A 15,630-nucleotide genomic window follows, 5' to 3' on the forward strand; every position below is an offset into this window, starting at 1 on the left:
CTCAAGATGGGCTACCCTAGAGGCTTTTGTGATGCAACTCATACAGGGTCTCATTCTGCCCCATAGGATTCTGTGAATCAAATCCATATCCCATATGAATTGATGTAGCTCCATGAAAGCAGCTGAGGTTCCTCCATTGTAATGATTTACATGGAGCTACATTGATTTACACCAGCTAAGGATTTGGCCCTGTGTTTGCAGGAGCACCTTGGACACAGACTAGGCTAACTTTGAGACCCTTGAATGTTGAAGTTTCAAGTGGAATGTTTCACACAGCTCTTGGGCTGGGGGGGTGAGGGGAAGAGAGAGAAGGATGAGACTGAGAAAGAGTCTTGTTTGTTACAGCTTAGATTGTTTTTTATTTAACTGGATTAAAATGTGAAAACACCTGTACAAATGTTCACTTGCTGGTTGTATCCTAGGTACAGTAATTTTATTCTCATTCTTCCCTACTGAACTGCAGCTTTAAGCTACTGAGCAGCCATAAGCATAAATCAAGAATTTCATTTTCTTCTCTAGGATAATTTGCAAGTGAGAGGCATCACACAATGGATGGTTTTAGGGCAGTTTGACATGTACATGATTCTTACACTTGCATAACAAAACTTTGTAAGGTTCAATGAACACTTTGATCCTTTTCTGAGCTAATGTGTTAATATCAGACATTTTATGTAACCTGCCCTTTTCAGCAATTGTGTGTGATGCTAATTAGTGACATTTTGGCTTTCTTCATGCATGTGAACTTGTGTTCTGGGTTGGAAAACTGTATCAATATGGACTCAGGATTCATACTGCATTGTCCAAGTTTTCTTTCTCTTCACTAACTCAATCAGATTTCTGGCATGTTGCCACATGCCTCCATCATAGTGCCTCCTGACGACAGAGCTTTAAAGGCAAAAGGGGTCTATGGAAAGCCCTAAAAATTATTTTTCTGCATTTCTATTAGGATGAAAGATCAAACAATGTCTGATACTTGCCAGCTGCAAAGTCAAAGTAAAAATATTGTATCATGTAAGAAAACAAAACCTCATCACTATTACAAAAGTTTCAGTTTTGAATTAGCTATAGGTATGTTCTGTCAAGTGACCATGCTAAAGCTTCACACTCTTAAAAGGAACCTTATTAGCCCTCCCTCCTGCCTGACTTCTTGATACACACCAAGGGAAAATGGATGGGGGAGAAGCAGTAGATGTGGTATATCTTGACTTTAGTAAGGCTTTCGATACTATCTTGCATGACCTTCTCAAAAGAAACTATGGAAATACAATATAGATGGAGCTACTATAAGGTGGGTGTATAACTGGTTGGAAAACTGTTCCCACAGACTAGTTATCAGTGGTTCACAGTCAAGCTGGAAGGGCATATTGAGAGGGGTTCAGTGCTAAATCATTTAATAATGATTTAGATAATGGCATAGAGAGTACATTTATAAAGTTTGTGGCTGATATCAAGCTGGGAAGGGTTGCAAGTGCTTTGGAGGGTAGGATTAAAATTCAGAATGCTCTGGACAAACTGGATAAATGGTCTGAAGTAAACAGGATGAAATTCAATAAGGACAAATGCAAAGTACTCCACATAGGAAGAAACAAACAGTTGCAGGCATACAAAATGGTAAATGACTGGCTAGGAAGGAGTACTGTAGAGAGGGATGTGGGGGCATGTGTGGTGGGTGAACCCCCCATTTGGGGAGGTTAGCCCGCTGGCCCCATCCCCCCGAGCCCCGTGGCCCGCTCTGCAGCTGGAGGAGCCCTGGCCTGCCCACCCCAGCAATGCCGGGCATCCCCTCGCCCCCACCAGTATCTGGCTAAGGTGCCAGCCCCCCCGAGTACCAGCCTGGCCCCCCAGAGTGCCAGCCTAGCCCCAGTACCCAGCCGAGCTGCTGGCCCCCTGAGCACTGGGCCAGGCTGCTGGCCCATGGCCCCTGTCCCCCCAGGTGAGCCTGAGTGCTGCCCCTGGCTGACAATGGGCCTGAGCTCCTGGCAGCTGGTTGGAGCTGAGCCCCAGATGACTTCAGGGTAGAGGGACAGGGAGGGTGGGGCATCCCAGGGGAACATGGGTGGGGCCAGAGCCTGGGTCAGGGGAGGCTTAGCCTGCCCCAGCCTTTAATACCCGCCGCCCATGTGTGGGGGTCATAGTGGATCACAAGCTAAATATGAGTCAACAGTGTAACCCTGTTCCATCAAACATCATTCTCGGATGGATTAGCAGGAGTGCTGTAAGCAAGACATGAGAAGTAATTCTTCCACTCTATTCCATGCTGTTATGGCCTCATCTGGAGTATTGTGTCCGGTTGTGGGCACCACATTTCAGGAAAGATGTGGACAGATTGGAGAAAGTTCAGAGGAGAGCAACAAAAATGATTAAAGGTCTAGACAACATGACCTATTAGGGAAGATTGAAAAAACTGGGTTTGTTTAGTCTGGAGAAGAGAAGACTGAGAGGGGACATAACAATTTTCAAGTACATAAAAGGTTGTTACATGGAGGAGGGAGAAAAATTGTTGTTCTTAACCTCTGAGGATAGGACAAGAAGCAACGGGCTTCAATTGCAGCAAGAGCAGTTTAGGTTGGACATTAGGAAAAACTTCCTAACTCTCAGGGTGGTTAAACACTGGAATAAATTGCCTAGGGAGGTTATGGAATCTCCATCATTGGAGGTTTATAAGAGCAGATTAGACAACCACCTGTCAGGGATGGTCTAGATAATACTTAGTCCTGCCGTGAGTGCAGGAGCCTGGACTAGATAATCTCTTGAGGTCCCTTCCTACAATTCTATGATTCTATGGGAGCACACACTTTATAACTTATGTGGGCTGAGCTTGTTGCACATGCTGGAGGCTTTTTTCATCCCTCCGTTCCCCTCCACAAGCTCTTTCTGTGTCATCCTCCCATCCCCTTCTAGTTCAGCGACTCCCCGCAACATCCCTAATCGCCCATCTGCTTGAGGTTCTGTGTGCCCCCATTCCTCCTCCTCCCTTACCATGGTCCCCCATTCTCCCTTGCATGCTGGTGACTATGTGCACCAGCCCCATCCCTATTCTCCCTTCCCACTCTACCAGGATCCCCCATTCTCTGCCCCATGCCAGAGGCTGTGTGCATGCCCCCATTTCCCCTTCTCCTCCCATCATTATTTGTCTAGGAGATAAATCATTCAGGGTGCCAGAATACCACGCCCTATTGGGAGAATAAGCAGAGGTTCTGTTATGCTGGAGGGCATTAATGGCTGCCTGTGACACTCTGTGCCTTGGGGGAACACCCTGCACCCCCATGTTCATCCTTTATAAAATGATTGTGTGGTATCCAATGCAAACTTTGTCATGTCAGGTGTCTTCAGAAGGCTCACGATGCACTGAGCATTGTTGTAGTTATAGTAATGTTATAGGTTGTAATTTCATGTGTATAGTTATGAGGCTGAAAATGTGTCCTCATGGCTTAAAACAAGCCCAGGCAAAAACTCTCCAGGAGCAGAGGCCCAGGCAAAACTCTCTAGGAGCAGAGGGGCAGTTTACGCCTCATCAGGGAATGTATGGGACAAACCCAGGCAGCCTCACGGGAACAAAGGACACTGGCCTAGGCAGCCACAAAGGATCTGTTGGACTCTTGAGTGTGTCACCCCCCTTCCCTTAGTCAGTTTGGGACTACGATGAGGTAATGCTCACCTGACTCTGAAGGGGAGAGTGGGGGTCAAAGTCAAGAGGAAAGAAAGAACATGATAAAAGGGAGAGACGTTTTCCATGCTCTCTCTCTCTCTCTCTTCCACCTCCATCTACAGACACCACCACCAAGCGACTGAAGTGCTGATCAAAGGGGAGGCCTGGCTGAAGATCAGCTTAGAATGCATTTTGCTTTTATTTCATTTGACCAAATCTGACTTGTTGTGCTTTGACTTATAATCACTTAAAATCTATGTTTTGTAGTTAATAAATTTGTTTATTCTACCTAAAGCAGTGTGTTTGGTTTGAAGCATGTCAGAGACTCCCCTTGGGATAACAAGCCTGGTACATATCAGTTTCTTTGTTAAATTGATAAACTCATATAAGCTTGCAGTGTCCAGCAGGTATAACTGGACACTGCAAGATGGAGGTTCCTAGGGTTGTGTCTGGGACCAGAGATATTGACTAGTGTCATTCGGTTGCACAATCCAAGCAGCGGCTGGCCAAAAGTGCTCACTCACATAGCTGGGAACAGCTTATATGCCAGAGGCTGTGCGTGAACATCCTGGGAGTGGGGGTTCTCACAGCAGAGCAGGGTAAGGCTGGCTCCCAGAATCGAGGATTGGAGTGACCTAGCAGATCACCAGTTCAGATAACACCAGGGGAACATCACAGTGCCATCATCCAGTTCTTTGCTCTATAGACAAATGAGAGCTGTTTGAAGTGGTGGCTGTGCTAAACAGATGGCAGGATCCATGTGTGCTAGATTTTCTTCCTTTAAGTTTTCTGATTTTCCCCCAAATCAATAGGGTTCTGGCCATTGGTGCCTGGACTGTTCCCGGAAATTTTGGAAATGATCAGATGCAACATTCAAAATTTGTCATATGATACTTGTATAACACCAACACCCCTGTGTGGGTCATCATCAGCAGGGATCAAATCTGGGATTTCTTGAGCTTAATTCATGAGCCTCTATTTCCTGAGCTAAAAGATAGTTCTCTCTTAATCAAGCCTGTAGCAGGTTTATCAGTCTCTAGCTGGCCTAGCCACCACTAGAGGGGGACACAGTGCCATGCTGAGCAGGCAGGGGTCGGTCACACACACACACACACGCAAAAGTGTCAAGTTGAACAAAAGGCCTGGACAAATGTGGCCAATTAAAAAACAAAACAAACAACCCAACATATCCTCACATATTTCCCATGGGAGTGTTTTCCTGGTTACTTCTTACACCATGCTTTCCACTATGTTCTTGCTTAGTGATTTACATTTCAGTAACCCAGATGGCTGTGCCAGTTGCACTGCCTGTTCTCAGATATCAATTGTAGCATTTCAAAACGTTCCTTATTTAAAATCCCAACTATCATAAAAAAGTGGCCAAGCTCTTAAATAATCAAAGTACTGAGCTTCTTAATGTATATTATGTATTTCTATAGACTAGAAGGAACTTGAATATTAAAGATTTGACCTCATGTTAATGTTGAACATGATTGAAGAGAAGAACAGAAGTTTTATTAGGTTAACAAATATCCTTAGGGCATTTTAAAGAGTTTTCAGGTTTCTCTCCCTAGAGGCTGCTTATTTAACATTCAGATCTGGAATGTGCATTTTGCATTCATACTACTTATTATGATTTATTTTAGTTTTTTTGCTAAAGAACATGTTTTTTTCTGTGAGAAGCTGTAGTATTTTAACAATGCCATTCAGATTGAAAAATTAAATTAAAAAATGAATGAACTGAGTTGCTTCCTACAAAACTCTACCATCTAGCTTTCAAAACCCTTTGTTAGAGGTTGAGCTAAAATTTCCAGGGGAGTTGGGCTCAGTCTCAACTCTGGCTTGCTTTCCATTTCTCAGGTGATAGGTTTTGGTTTGGATAGGTGGTTGGTGTAGCAGAAAGAGAAAGCCGGAGACATGAGGCTTGGTATAAAAGGCCAAAGGCCAAGTCAGGTCCTGCTGATATAAAGCAAAGGTAGCAAGAGCAAAGCTATGAGCAAAAGTCAGGCCCTGTTACAAAGTAGATGCCTACTTGCAGGTTCACTATGTCAGCAGTTCTCAACCAGGGGTCTGGGGCCCCCTGGGGGGCCATGAGCAGGTTTTGGGGGGGCTGCCAAGCAGGCCCAGTATTAGACTCGCTGGGACCCAGGGCAGAAAGCCGAAGCCCCACCACCTGGGACAGAAGCCGAAGCCTGAGCAATTGCCCTGCTTGCTACCCCATAACATCAACCCTGGCTTTTATATGCAGAAAAACAGTTGTGGCACAGATGAGCCATGGAGTTTTTAATATCCTGTTGCGGGGGCCTCAGGAAGCAAAAGGTTGAGAACCCCTGCACTATATGATACATGAACTTGGCAAAAACAGGCCTGGTGCTGTAAAAACACAAGCACTCCTAGGTGATAAGTATTCACGTAGGAAGGCTGGAAACAAAACACTCTGATAAAGGATTATGGTGCAGACACACTCCCTGAAGATGGTATGGGACACGCTGACCTCTCTTAAAGATAAGGCCAGGATGACAGGGTGATGGATAGACATGTTTTGATCAAACCAACAGGTACAAGGGAAAAGGTGGTAACTAGCCATGTCAGAGGGGCAGTACGTAACTTCTTGTATCAGTGTATAAAAGGGGGGTCACAGAGGGGGTGTCTTTGTCCAGCCGAGGGGGAAGCAGAAAGTCCTGCTGTTCACTGAGCTGAGTCCATTGTCACAGGCATACATGTACTGAGTGTACCTGTAACACACATAGGGCACTAATATTGTGCTTTATTGGCAATAAACCTGGTTGACTTTTGCCACTGAATCGAGTCTGTGGTCTTCTTGGGCAGTTTGATCAAGGTGTGCTGTATGGGCTATCTGGTCAGAGCCAGTGCAGCACACAGAGAGAACACACACACAGCCAACAACTGACAACAGTTGGGTCAGGTGACTAGGCCTCACCTAGGAAGCCCTGGGCTATCATCATAAGAGGGAGCCTGTTTCATCAGAGATAGGGAGACTAGGGGCTAGGAAAGCTATAGGGCTCTCTGGAGACGCCTAGGAGAGTGACTTGGGACCAGATACCCTGTGGAAGCAGAGAAACTGAGGCAGCAGCAGGGACTGGCAGTGCATGACATCAGAACCTTCATGCGCAATAGAACTAATGTCAGTTACTACATTAGTGTCTTCATCTATATGGTACCAGTAAGCACTACTGAGACAAGCAAAACTGATCTGCTGAGTTTAGAAACAGTGCGAACAGAACCAAAAAGCCAGTAATGACTGGTGCAAATGGGATGGCTTTATAACCTGTTAGGAACCAAAGGTAATAAATGCCATCACTTCAGTAGCTTTTGGACCACAGAAATGGCACCAAAACTGAATGTAGTCTACGTGAAAGGTACTAGATTGGTATCTGTGGACTCTGTGTGATGGGCTGCTATGAATCAAAGCAAGGATGATGCATCACAAAAATACTTTGTCTAAATCTTTTGACAACTACAGTGTCATCTACGAATGGCTAGTAACTGTGCTATATTATGTTTATGTAATGTCTTAGTAATGGTCCCCCTACAGTGGTCTGCTTCCCTGTCTTTGCTGAGAAGTGGGAGGAGGCCACCATATTTGTGTGTGTGAATAATGCAGCATGCAGATTAGCCAAGTACTGTTGTGATTAGCTAGTAAACTGGTTTCTACTTGGAATTAGTTGAAAAAAATCCAAACTTCCAATTATTTTTTATGGAACTTTTTTTTTACTGCTCTTTAGTCTATACAAAGACTACCTGCCATATGGGGAGGAGTGATACAATTTTCCCTCGGTGGCCTGGCCGTTGCATTAACCCACCGCAGAGAGAGATACACTTGGGACAAAAAGTTGGTTCCCTCTCTATATCCTTCAAACCCTTAGCTTCTGCTGACCCTGCCAACCAGTCAGCCATTCTGAAATGTAATGTGAGTTTTGTGATTTCCAAGAAACATGAATGAAGACATCAATCCATTTCCTACAGAGCATCAGTCATCAGGTGGTAACATTTGCTCACTACTTTCTATGATGGTTTCATACTACTTACTTGCGGGCAAACTCTCTGCTCAACTCCCAATTCATTATGTGAGGGCAGAAATCTACCTGCTCCCTCCGCAGCTGTGCAGCTGTCCTAACAAGGCTACTCCAGCCTGAGAGCTGGAAAGGACCACAGCATCTCTTCCCTTTCCCTGATTCCACCGGCCCTCATGAGCGGATGTACACAGTGTCTGATGCCCACACCACTTGCTGCAAGCCTGTATTTCTGAATGTTTGGACACTTAAACATATGTAGATGATCAGCTGATGAGTTGTTTTGCTCTTACCAGAGTACATAATTGGGCATTATAATTTCCCTGAAACAACTCTCTTGTATAAAAACAGCTTAAGTTTTTTTTGCCAAAATTAAACTTCTTTTCAAATACAAAACGTAGCACTTGGTTGTAAGCCGAGGATACTTACTCAGTATTGTGTGTATCAATGGTGTTAAAAAGCTCGTGCAATTCTTCTCCACTCAGAACTCCATCAGCAAAGTAGGCTTTGAATTCCTCAAAAGACAGTTTGCCATCATCTGAAACCAAGAAGAATGCAAAACATCATTAGCTACATATACAGTTTGTTGTCTCCTTTAATTTAAGGAATCTGAACAGGAGATTTTAAAAAATAGAATCATGGGACTAGATGTTTAGATTAAATTTATTTGGAAATTTGATAACAGATTGTGTTCAGGCCATGTAGTGAGTATTAAATTAAATGCATCAATAATAGTAGTACAGTACAGACCCGTTTAAGCACGAATCCGCTTAATGTGCGGGAGCGCCATGCCTCCCAGTGCTACCTATTTAACACGCGAGACTCATTAACATGTGGTACAGGAACTTGCTATGTAGCACAACAGATTTGCTCACTAACAGAAATCGACAGGAAGTGCGGAGCGGAAATGTGTTCTATGTCTTTACTGATATTGGTAAGACGTATCACGCACGCTTAGTCATTGTCACACTAGAGAGATATATAATAGTTATATAGTAATATATATACACTACATTAGAAAATTTTAACCATAGGCCTAATATAATGGCAGAGGGCAAGCGTCGGCATTCCTACACTGTAGAAGAAAAGCTAGATGCAATAGATTGAGTAAATAGCGGAGAAACCCAGGCCAAAGTTTCAAAAAATATTGAGATTGCTGAATCTACTCTCCAAGGATGGCTAAAAAACTAATCTAAACTGAATGGCTTTGTACAAAATATAGATTCTGCTGTGGGGCTTAAGCAAAAACATGTGCGCTATTCAGCAAAACCCACAATAGACAAAGCCATGCGCACGTGGTTTGCTCAGGAAAGACTGAAAGGAATGCCGCTAAGTAGGCCAATTCTTCAAGCTAAAGTGACAAAATCTGGAAATTTAATGGGGGATGAATCATTCCAAGCCAGCAAGGGGTTTATAAGTCATTTTAAAAAGCAGGTATCGATTTCTGGAGAAAGCCGATCAGCCGATGCATCGGCCACGAATGCATTTTCCGCCGAGTTAAAAACTATTTTAAATTCAGAATTTCTGTCCGAGGAAGAAATATTAACGGGCTGAGAGGCTAGGTCGGACCGCGAAAGTGATGGCGAGAATTCTAATAATGCAGGCCTAAATGACAATGACGACAAGGATGTTGAAGAAAAGGTCAAAATTTTGCCCACAGAAGCCCTTAGTGCTGTAGAAACTGTTGTAAGATTTATGGAGGAGCAAAATGCAGAAAATATCAAAATCATTCATCTGCGGCGAATGACAGACTTCATAAGAAAGAAAAAAAATGCGAGCCAGAAAGAGCAGAAAATAACGGCGTTTTTTTCTAAGTGAATCATAGACCCCTTTTTCAGCATGGCCCTCTTAACCCGTGGTCCATTAACACGTGGTCGTGACGGCTTGACTCCCGACATCCGCACGTAAATGGGTCTGTACTGTATATCTGCCAATCAACCTTTGCAGACACATAAAAACAATTGATCAAATAATGTAACATAGTATATTTGTAATCATCCCTGCGAAATTTAACACAAGTGTTTCAAGCCATGGAGAGAAGGGTACCACCAGTCTATTGTCTGACCGTGAGAGTAGCACCTTTTCTCCCATTTATATCTATGTAGTTTGTTTTGGTGAATGGCAAATGTAATTGCAGCTCTGGGTCCCACCATCAGCCAGAAAAAATTCTAGTTTTTGCATTAGTGTCAGGAAGGCTTTATTGAAGAATGATGCCCAGCCACCTTTCTCTAAGTAATTTGCAAACTGGCAGGCCATGTAGAACTCTCCTCCTCACTACCTTTGGTTGAAACCTAAAAAAGGGTAAGTGCCACTCTCAAGAATGTACTGGGAAGAATCTCAAGACATTCTCTTGGTCATAGAATATCTTGGAAGCAAAGAAAATAGCCAACTCCTGTCTGTATCTGTGAGAAATTATTGCCTGTAGCAGACATCATAAAGTAGACATCAGTAATCTGACTTAATTTAGGCCTAAGCTTTGCAGGTCTTTCTGGACCCTGGGCATCCATAGAAAAGTTCCACTTCTAATACTGCTCCTGGAAATGTTACTTGGCAAGAAAATTTCCTGCCATCATGTATATTTTTCTGTCAAAATCTTGCTATTAGTAGTTGAACTCTTAGTTACATCCCATTCTGTGGATGTCTACAAAGGCCCCTGGAATGTAAAGAGGGCTGAGAGCTTTGGTAGAATATTCTGTAGAACCTGCACAAGGACCCTCTCTCCATGAACTTCACAACTCTGCTCCTGACACTGTGACTAAATTGTAGACTGAATAATGTTAAGAGTTAGGGGCACCAAGTTTCTACTCCAGGGCTAATGAACTTGACAAATCCTGCCAGTGATTTTACAGACCCACATTTGTAAAGTATTAGGTGTTGCTGTGCTCAGCATTGCAATGCCTAGCTGATTTAGAAACCTAAATATCATTTTCAGAAGAGGTTTAGGCACTTAGGAGCCCAAATCCCATTAGCAGTTGATGGGATTTAGACTCCTAAGTGCCTAGCCCCCTTTTGAAAATGATATTTCAACTCCTAAATCAGTTAGTCATTGCAATGCTGAGTGCAGCAATGTCTAATACCTTCAAAAATCTGGGCCAGAATGTTTAGGGTTTGTCTACACTTAATATGCTACAGTAGCCCTGCTATGCCAGTGCAGCTGCAGTTATTCTGTGTACACACTACCTACGGCAACAGGAGGGATTCTCTTGTCGACACACATAATCCACCTCCCCGAGATGCAGTATCTTGGTTGATGGAAGCATTCTTCCATTGACCTAGCACTGTCTACATGGGGATTTAGGTCATCTTAACTAAGATGAGGATTTTCACACCCCGACCGATGTAGTTAAACCAACCTAATTTGCTAGTGTGGACCAGGCCAAGTCTCAGATGGGACATGAGTCAACCCCATTTTTCAAACTAAAATATCGTCAACTTTTTTTCATACTTGGGTTATACATCTTCTCTGTTTGAGACAAGGCTAAACCACCACCACCACCTTGGCCTTTTGATGACTGATGGCTAGTTATAGGTGCAGCGGGTGCCTAAAGTCTAATGCGATTTGAGAAAAATACCATATCATGGGAATAATTAGAAGAACAGTAATAGGAATTGAATTAACCCTGAGGGGAAACAGTCTCATTATAATACTGCTACTGCATTATTTGGCAGAGTCTGTTTCCTCTGCTTTTTACTTTGGCCTTAATTGTAGCATGCAGTGAACTAACACGACACAACATCCTTGACTCACTCTCTGCCCAACCTCTCTTATCTAATATTTCCCAACGATTAGCATTTCAGAGCTGGATTCCATCTTAATTTGTTTGCTGGATAAAAACCTCTGATATGCACATTTTGTGGCATGCATACTTTTTAAACTGGCTGGTGTCACTGTAGTGTGGTGTGATACATCCTTCTAGGAGGATACAAGATGGGATTTTCAAAAGTGCTGTAGTAATTTAGGAGACTTATGCTCCTAAATCACTTAGGCACCATTGAAAATTCAAGACAGCAGCCACATTTTAAAACATGTTGGGTTGGATGTATGGCTTCTGTTTTTCTGTGAGCCACAGAAACGAAATCTGAGTAGACTGGTACAGTCTGTACCAGGTATGGAGCTGCTGCAATTGTTATATATGTATGTGGCTGCAAAGATCAATGGCCATTCTCCATTCTGGAAGGTGGGGTTCTGGACTGCAAAGAGCTGCAGCCGGTGCCAGGTTCTGGTTGCTGTTGTATGTAATGTTTAAATAATAGTCATTTTAACTGTTAAATACAAGCTCTTTGCCTTAATAAGGAGAGCACACAGCAGACTGATTTTTTTTTAAATACTATTTATTAGAGCTATCTGATTATACACCAAAGAATCTTCCTCTATGTACAATCTTCCTGTAACTACAGTGTGAAGACTGAAAAAACAGGACTGAGTGCATACATTCCAGTGTGTTTTTAACCAGTGGAATAATCTGACAAAGCATCACATTTTGAGCAATTCTTCTGATTAGAACACTTCAGAAATGGGCTTTTAATGCCTTCCAAGATCTTACTGTTGAAGTTCAGCAGAACTAATTGCTGGCAATTAATCACTGGATGTGATGGGCAAATAGCATGGATAACTGAGCCCATTCCCGGAGCAGTCTAAGGTAATTCTTATAGGTCATCCTGCAGTGCAGAACAGACTGCTAATACTACCTTCAAAGAAATGAGAATAAAAAAGAGATTGTCCCAATTAAACAGGAATCTCTAAGGACAGTGACTATAAGTATTAACTGTTAGAGTAGCACATGGACATTCGCCTTATTTAAGTCACATTGTAGGGAGAGGATTTAGAGTATATCGGGATAATGAAAATAAAAACATAGACGAAACCAGACACAGGGTATCAAGCAGACACTTTGGGCCACTTTTTCAAAAAAAATTGCCCCTGTGTGAACATCCGTGCGTACCTGCTGTTCTGATATTAGCATCTGAATATGCAGGTGGCAGAATTTCAATCTGCAAGCCCTGTGATCTGTAGGCAAAAGTGGTAAATTCTGTCACCTCTGCACACCGGTATTCTCAAAAATTGCAGCTGTCCGTACTTTCATGGTCACAAGCAGCAATGGGGTTGCTAAGAGCCCTTTAAAAATGTAGCCCTCAGACTCTGGGAGTTAAGTTGTAGGATGCAGCATCGAGGCGCAGAGGTTTTCTGCTGACTCCTCTTGAAGTCAAGTGTTAGGATTCTGCACAGTGGCATAACATTCACCCTGTCAGGCAGAGCAGGGGAGTCCTTTTGGCAACCCCAGTGGGGTCATTAGAATTCAGATGACTCCATGGGTAAAATATTGAGGCACACAACCATTGTAGGTTCTAAAAGTGATTAGCTGCAGCACCAAGCACAAGGGGGCCCCGATGAAGATGACAGGTGACTAATTCAAGCAATCTGGATCACTGGGTAAACTGGGCACAAGCAAACACTCTATGTTTAATTATAGCTAAATGTAAATGTATACATCTAGGAACAAAGAAAGTAGGCCAGACTTACATGGGGGACTGTATCGTGGGAGGCAGTGACTGAAAAAGATTTGGGGATGGGGGTAGATAATCAGCTGAACAGGAGCTCCTAGTGTGATGTTGTGGCCAAAAGAGCTAACTTAATCCTAGGGTGCATGAACTGGGGAATCTTGAGTAGGAGTAGAGAGGCTATCTTACCTGTGTATTTGGCACTGGTGCAACTATAGCTAGAATACTGTGTCCAGTTATGGTGTTCAGTATTCAAGAAGGATGTTGATAAATTGGAGAGGATTCAGAGGAAAGCCATGAGAATGATTAAAGGATTAGAAAACATATCTTACAATGACAGACTCAAAGAGCTCAATCTATTTCACTTAAGGAAGAGAAGGTTAAGGGGTGACTTGATTACAGTGTATAAGTACCTACATGGGGAACAAATATTTAATAATAGGCTCTTTAGTCTAGCAGAGAAAGGTACAACATGATCCAATGAATAGAAGTTGAAGCTAGACAAATTTAGAATGGAAACAGGCATAATTACTTTTAACTTTATTTTATTGTTTTTATATAATATAAACACATAACACAACAAAACATATAAATACATGCACAAGATGGAGACAGCATATAAATAACAAAATTCAAAGTCCATTATTTGCAAAACCTGGAAAAAATTAAACCAGCAGAGATCATACAGGGTATCAATTATTAAAATGACTAAATAGATAAATAAGTGAGAACATAACCTCTGAGTATCAGAGACTGTGATGGAATGTCCACAAGACTGGAAGGGGTTAAGGTGGCCAGGTATGCCAATTAACTGCTCAGCCTGCACCTGGAAGAGAAGCCAGGGAGGAGGGAATTAATTAGACAGGAGGCTGACCTGGGTAGGAACAGGAGGGGCCTGTATAAACCCCAGGAGCTGAGGGCAGAAAGAGGCTGCAGGGAAGTGGTCTGTAGTCACCTGTGGGAAAGGAGAAGGTTGGGGACTATAGAGGGTAGTCCACAGTTACTCCCTAAGAGAAGTAGACAGAATTATTTTTTCCATTAATGCAGTAGTAGAGAGCTCACTAAGCCAATCTGTGTATGAGGCAGGAATTACAGATTTCCATTTTCTCAAGATAACCTTTTTGGCCACTAAAATAGTTACAGCAATCCATTTCTTAATGTTAATTGGTAATGCCAACTCATCCCGCACCCCTAGAATTCACAAGCTTGGAGAAGGCAAGATAGAGGCTCTTGAAGCTTTTGAGAGAGCTTGAATATGGTGTTTCAGAACAGATGCTTTTTTGACAGGTATTGAGGGTGTACAAAAGTTTGGTATACAGCTGTTTTCATCTCCAGCATTCTTTGTGTTTTGTCAATCTAGCCTTGAACAGCTATTCTAGATCCTGTAGTATCTTTTTATATCTTGTTCTGGAATAATCACAAGGATAAAGAACTTGAAGTATCTTTTCCATTGAGCCAGATATCCTCTGAGGTCTCTGTTGAGGTAGTCTTTTCCCTTTTTTGTCTGTGACTTTTGTTTCCATATTTCTTAACATGTTCTTCTAGAGGTGAGAGAGTTTAAATGGACTGATTTCCCCCTATCCTTGCATGAATTCTTGAGTGTAGCCTGTGATGAAGTGGGAAATTTCTTAATGTTTTGTATGTGCGTGCCTCAGTTTCCCCTATGTGCTGCATGTTTACCTAGGTGGTGGGACAGGTTGTGTGATCTTTGAAGAGACTCCCTAGAGAGCAGATGTGACTGTTGTCCAGCTTCCTAGGCCCAGACAATGGGTAGACATTAGCAACTGACCTCCCCATCCCCGCCATAGCCAGTTGGCTGTAGAACAAAGAGATGAGGTGGAGGCCAGGTGATTGGTTTGCCTGGGAAACACACAAAAGATGGAGGAGTGGCAACTGGGCATGACTGATGGTGGGATGTTGTAAGCTGGTCAGTCTCCTGGTTTGGAACTTGTGAGGAAAGCCAGGGCTCTGGATCTCTCCAAGATGGACTTTGCTATAATTTCCTGCTTTCTGTGCTAACCAGAACTGTTCTATGCTGAGTTCCAGATGACTAATGAACCCTTTTGTTTTACAATGCTGGCTGAGAGTCACTGCTGACTGTGGAAGTTGCGGGTGCATGGCCCTTTTGGGGGGCATATAAGGCTTCCCCAGGTGTCCTACTCAGGTGAACTCTCTGTGGGGAGCTCACGGTATGAACAAGGGTGCTGAAAGCTCTGAACTCAGTTCCAAGAGGCACTGAAGCCAAGGAGCCCTAGGGAGAGTGTGCCCGGAGGGGGTGTCACACTGAAGAGGGTGCTGTCTGAATTTCATTCAGAGCTGTTCCAGAGCACCGAGCCTGTGCACCCATGACATAGCCATGAAAAGAAGGAAATGTGGGAGAGCAGTAGCTGCTATTTGTTATAAATGTAGTTGAAGAATGCCAGTCTATCATTTTATATTATCTCTTTA

General features: G+C 43.1%; 1 protein-coding gene across 3 annotated transcripts in view; it reads right to left on the reverse strand.

Moving 5' to 3' along the window:
* NECAB1 (N-terminal EF-hand calcium binding protein 1) overlaps positions 1-15,630 on the reverse strand; it is a 121,024-nt gene that overhangs the window by 80,677 nt on the left and 24,717 nt on the right. For all 3 annotated transcript variants that reach the window (XM_073330607.1, XM_073330609.1, XM_073330610.1), the window contains exon 3: positions 8,113-8,221. In XM_073330607.1, coding sequence (XP_073186708.1) covers positions 8,113-8,221 — 109 coding nt within the window. The remainder of the gene's footprint in view (positions 1-8,112; positions 8,222-15,630) is intronic.

Source organism: Lepidochelys kempii, chromosome 2 (assembly GCF_965140265.1).
Source record: "Lepidochelys kempii isolate rLepKem1 chromosome 2, rLepKem1.hap2, whole genome shotgun sequence".
Classification (NCBI taxonomy): Eukaryota; Metazoa; Chordata; order Testudines; family Cheloniidae; genus Lepidochelys; species Lepidochelys kempii.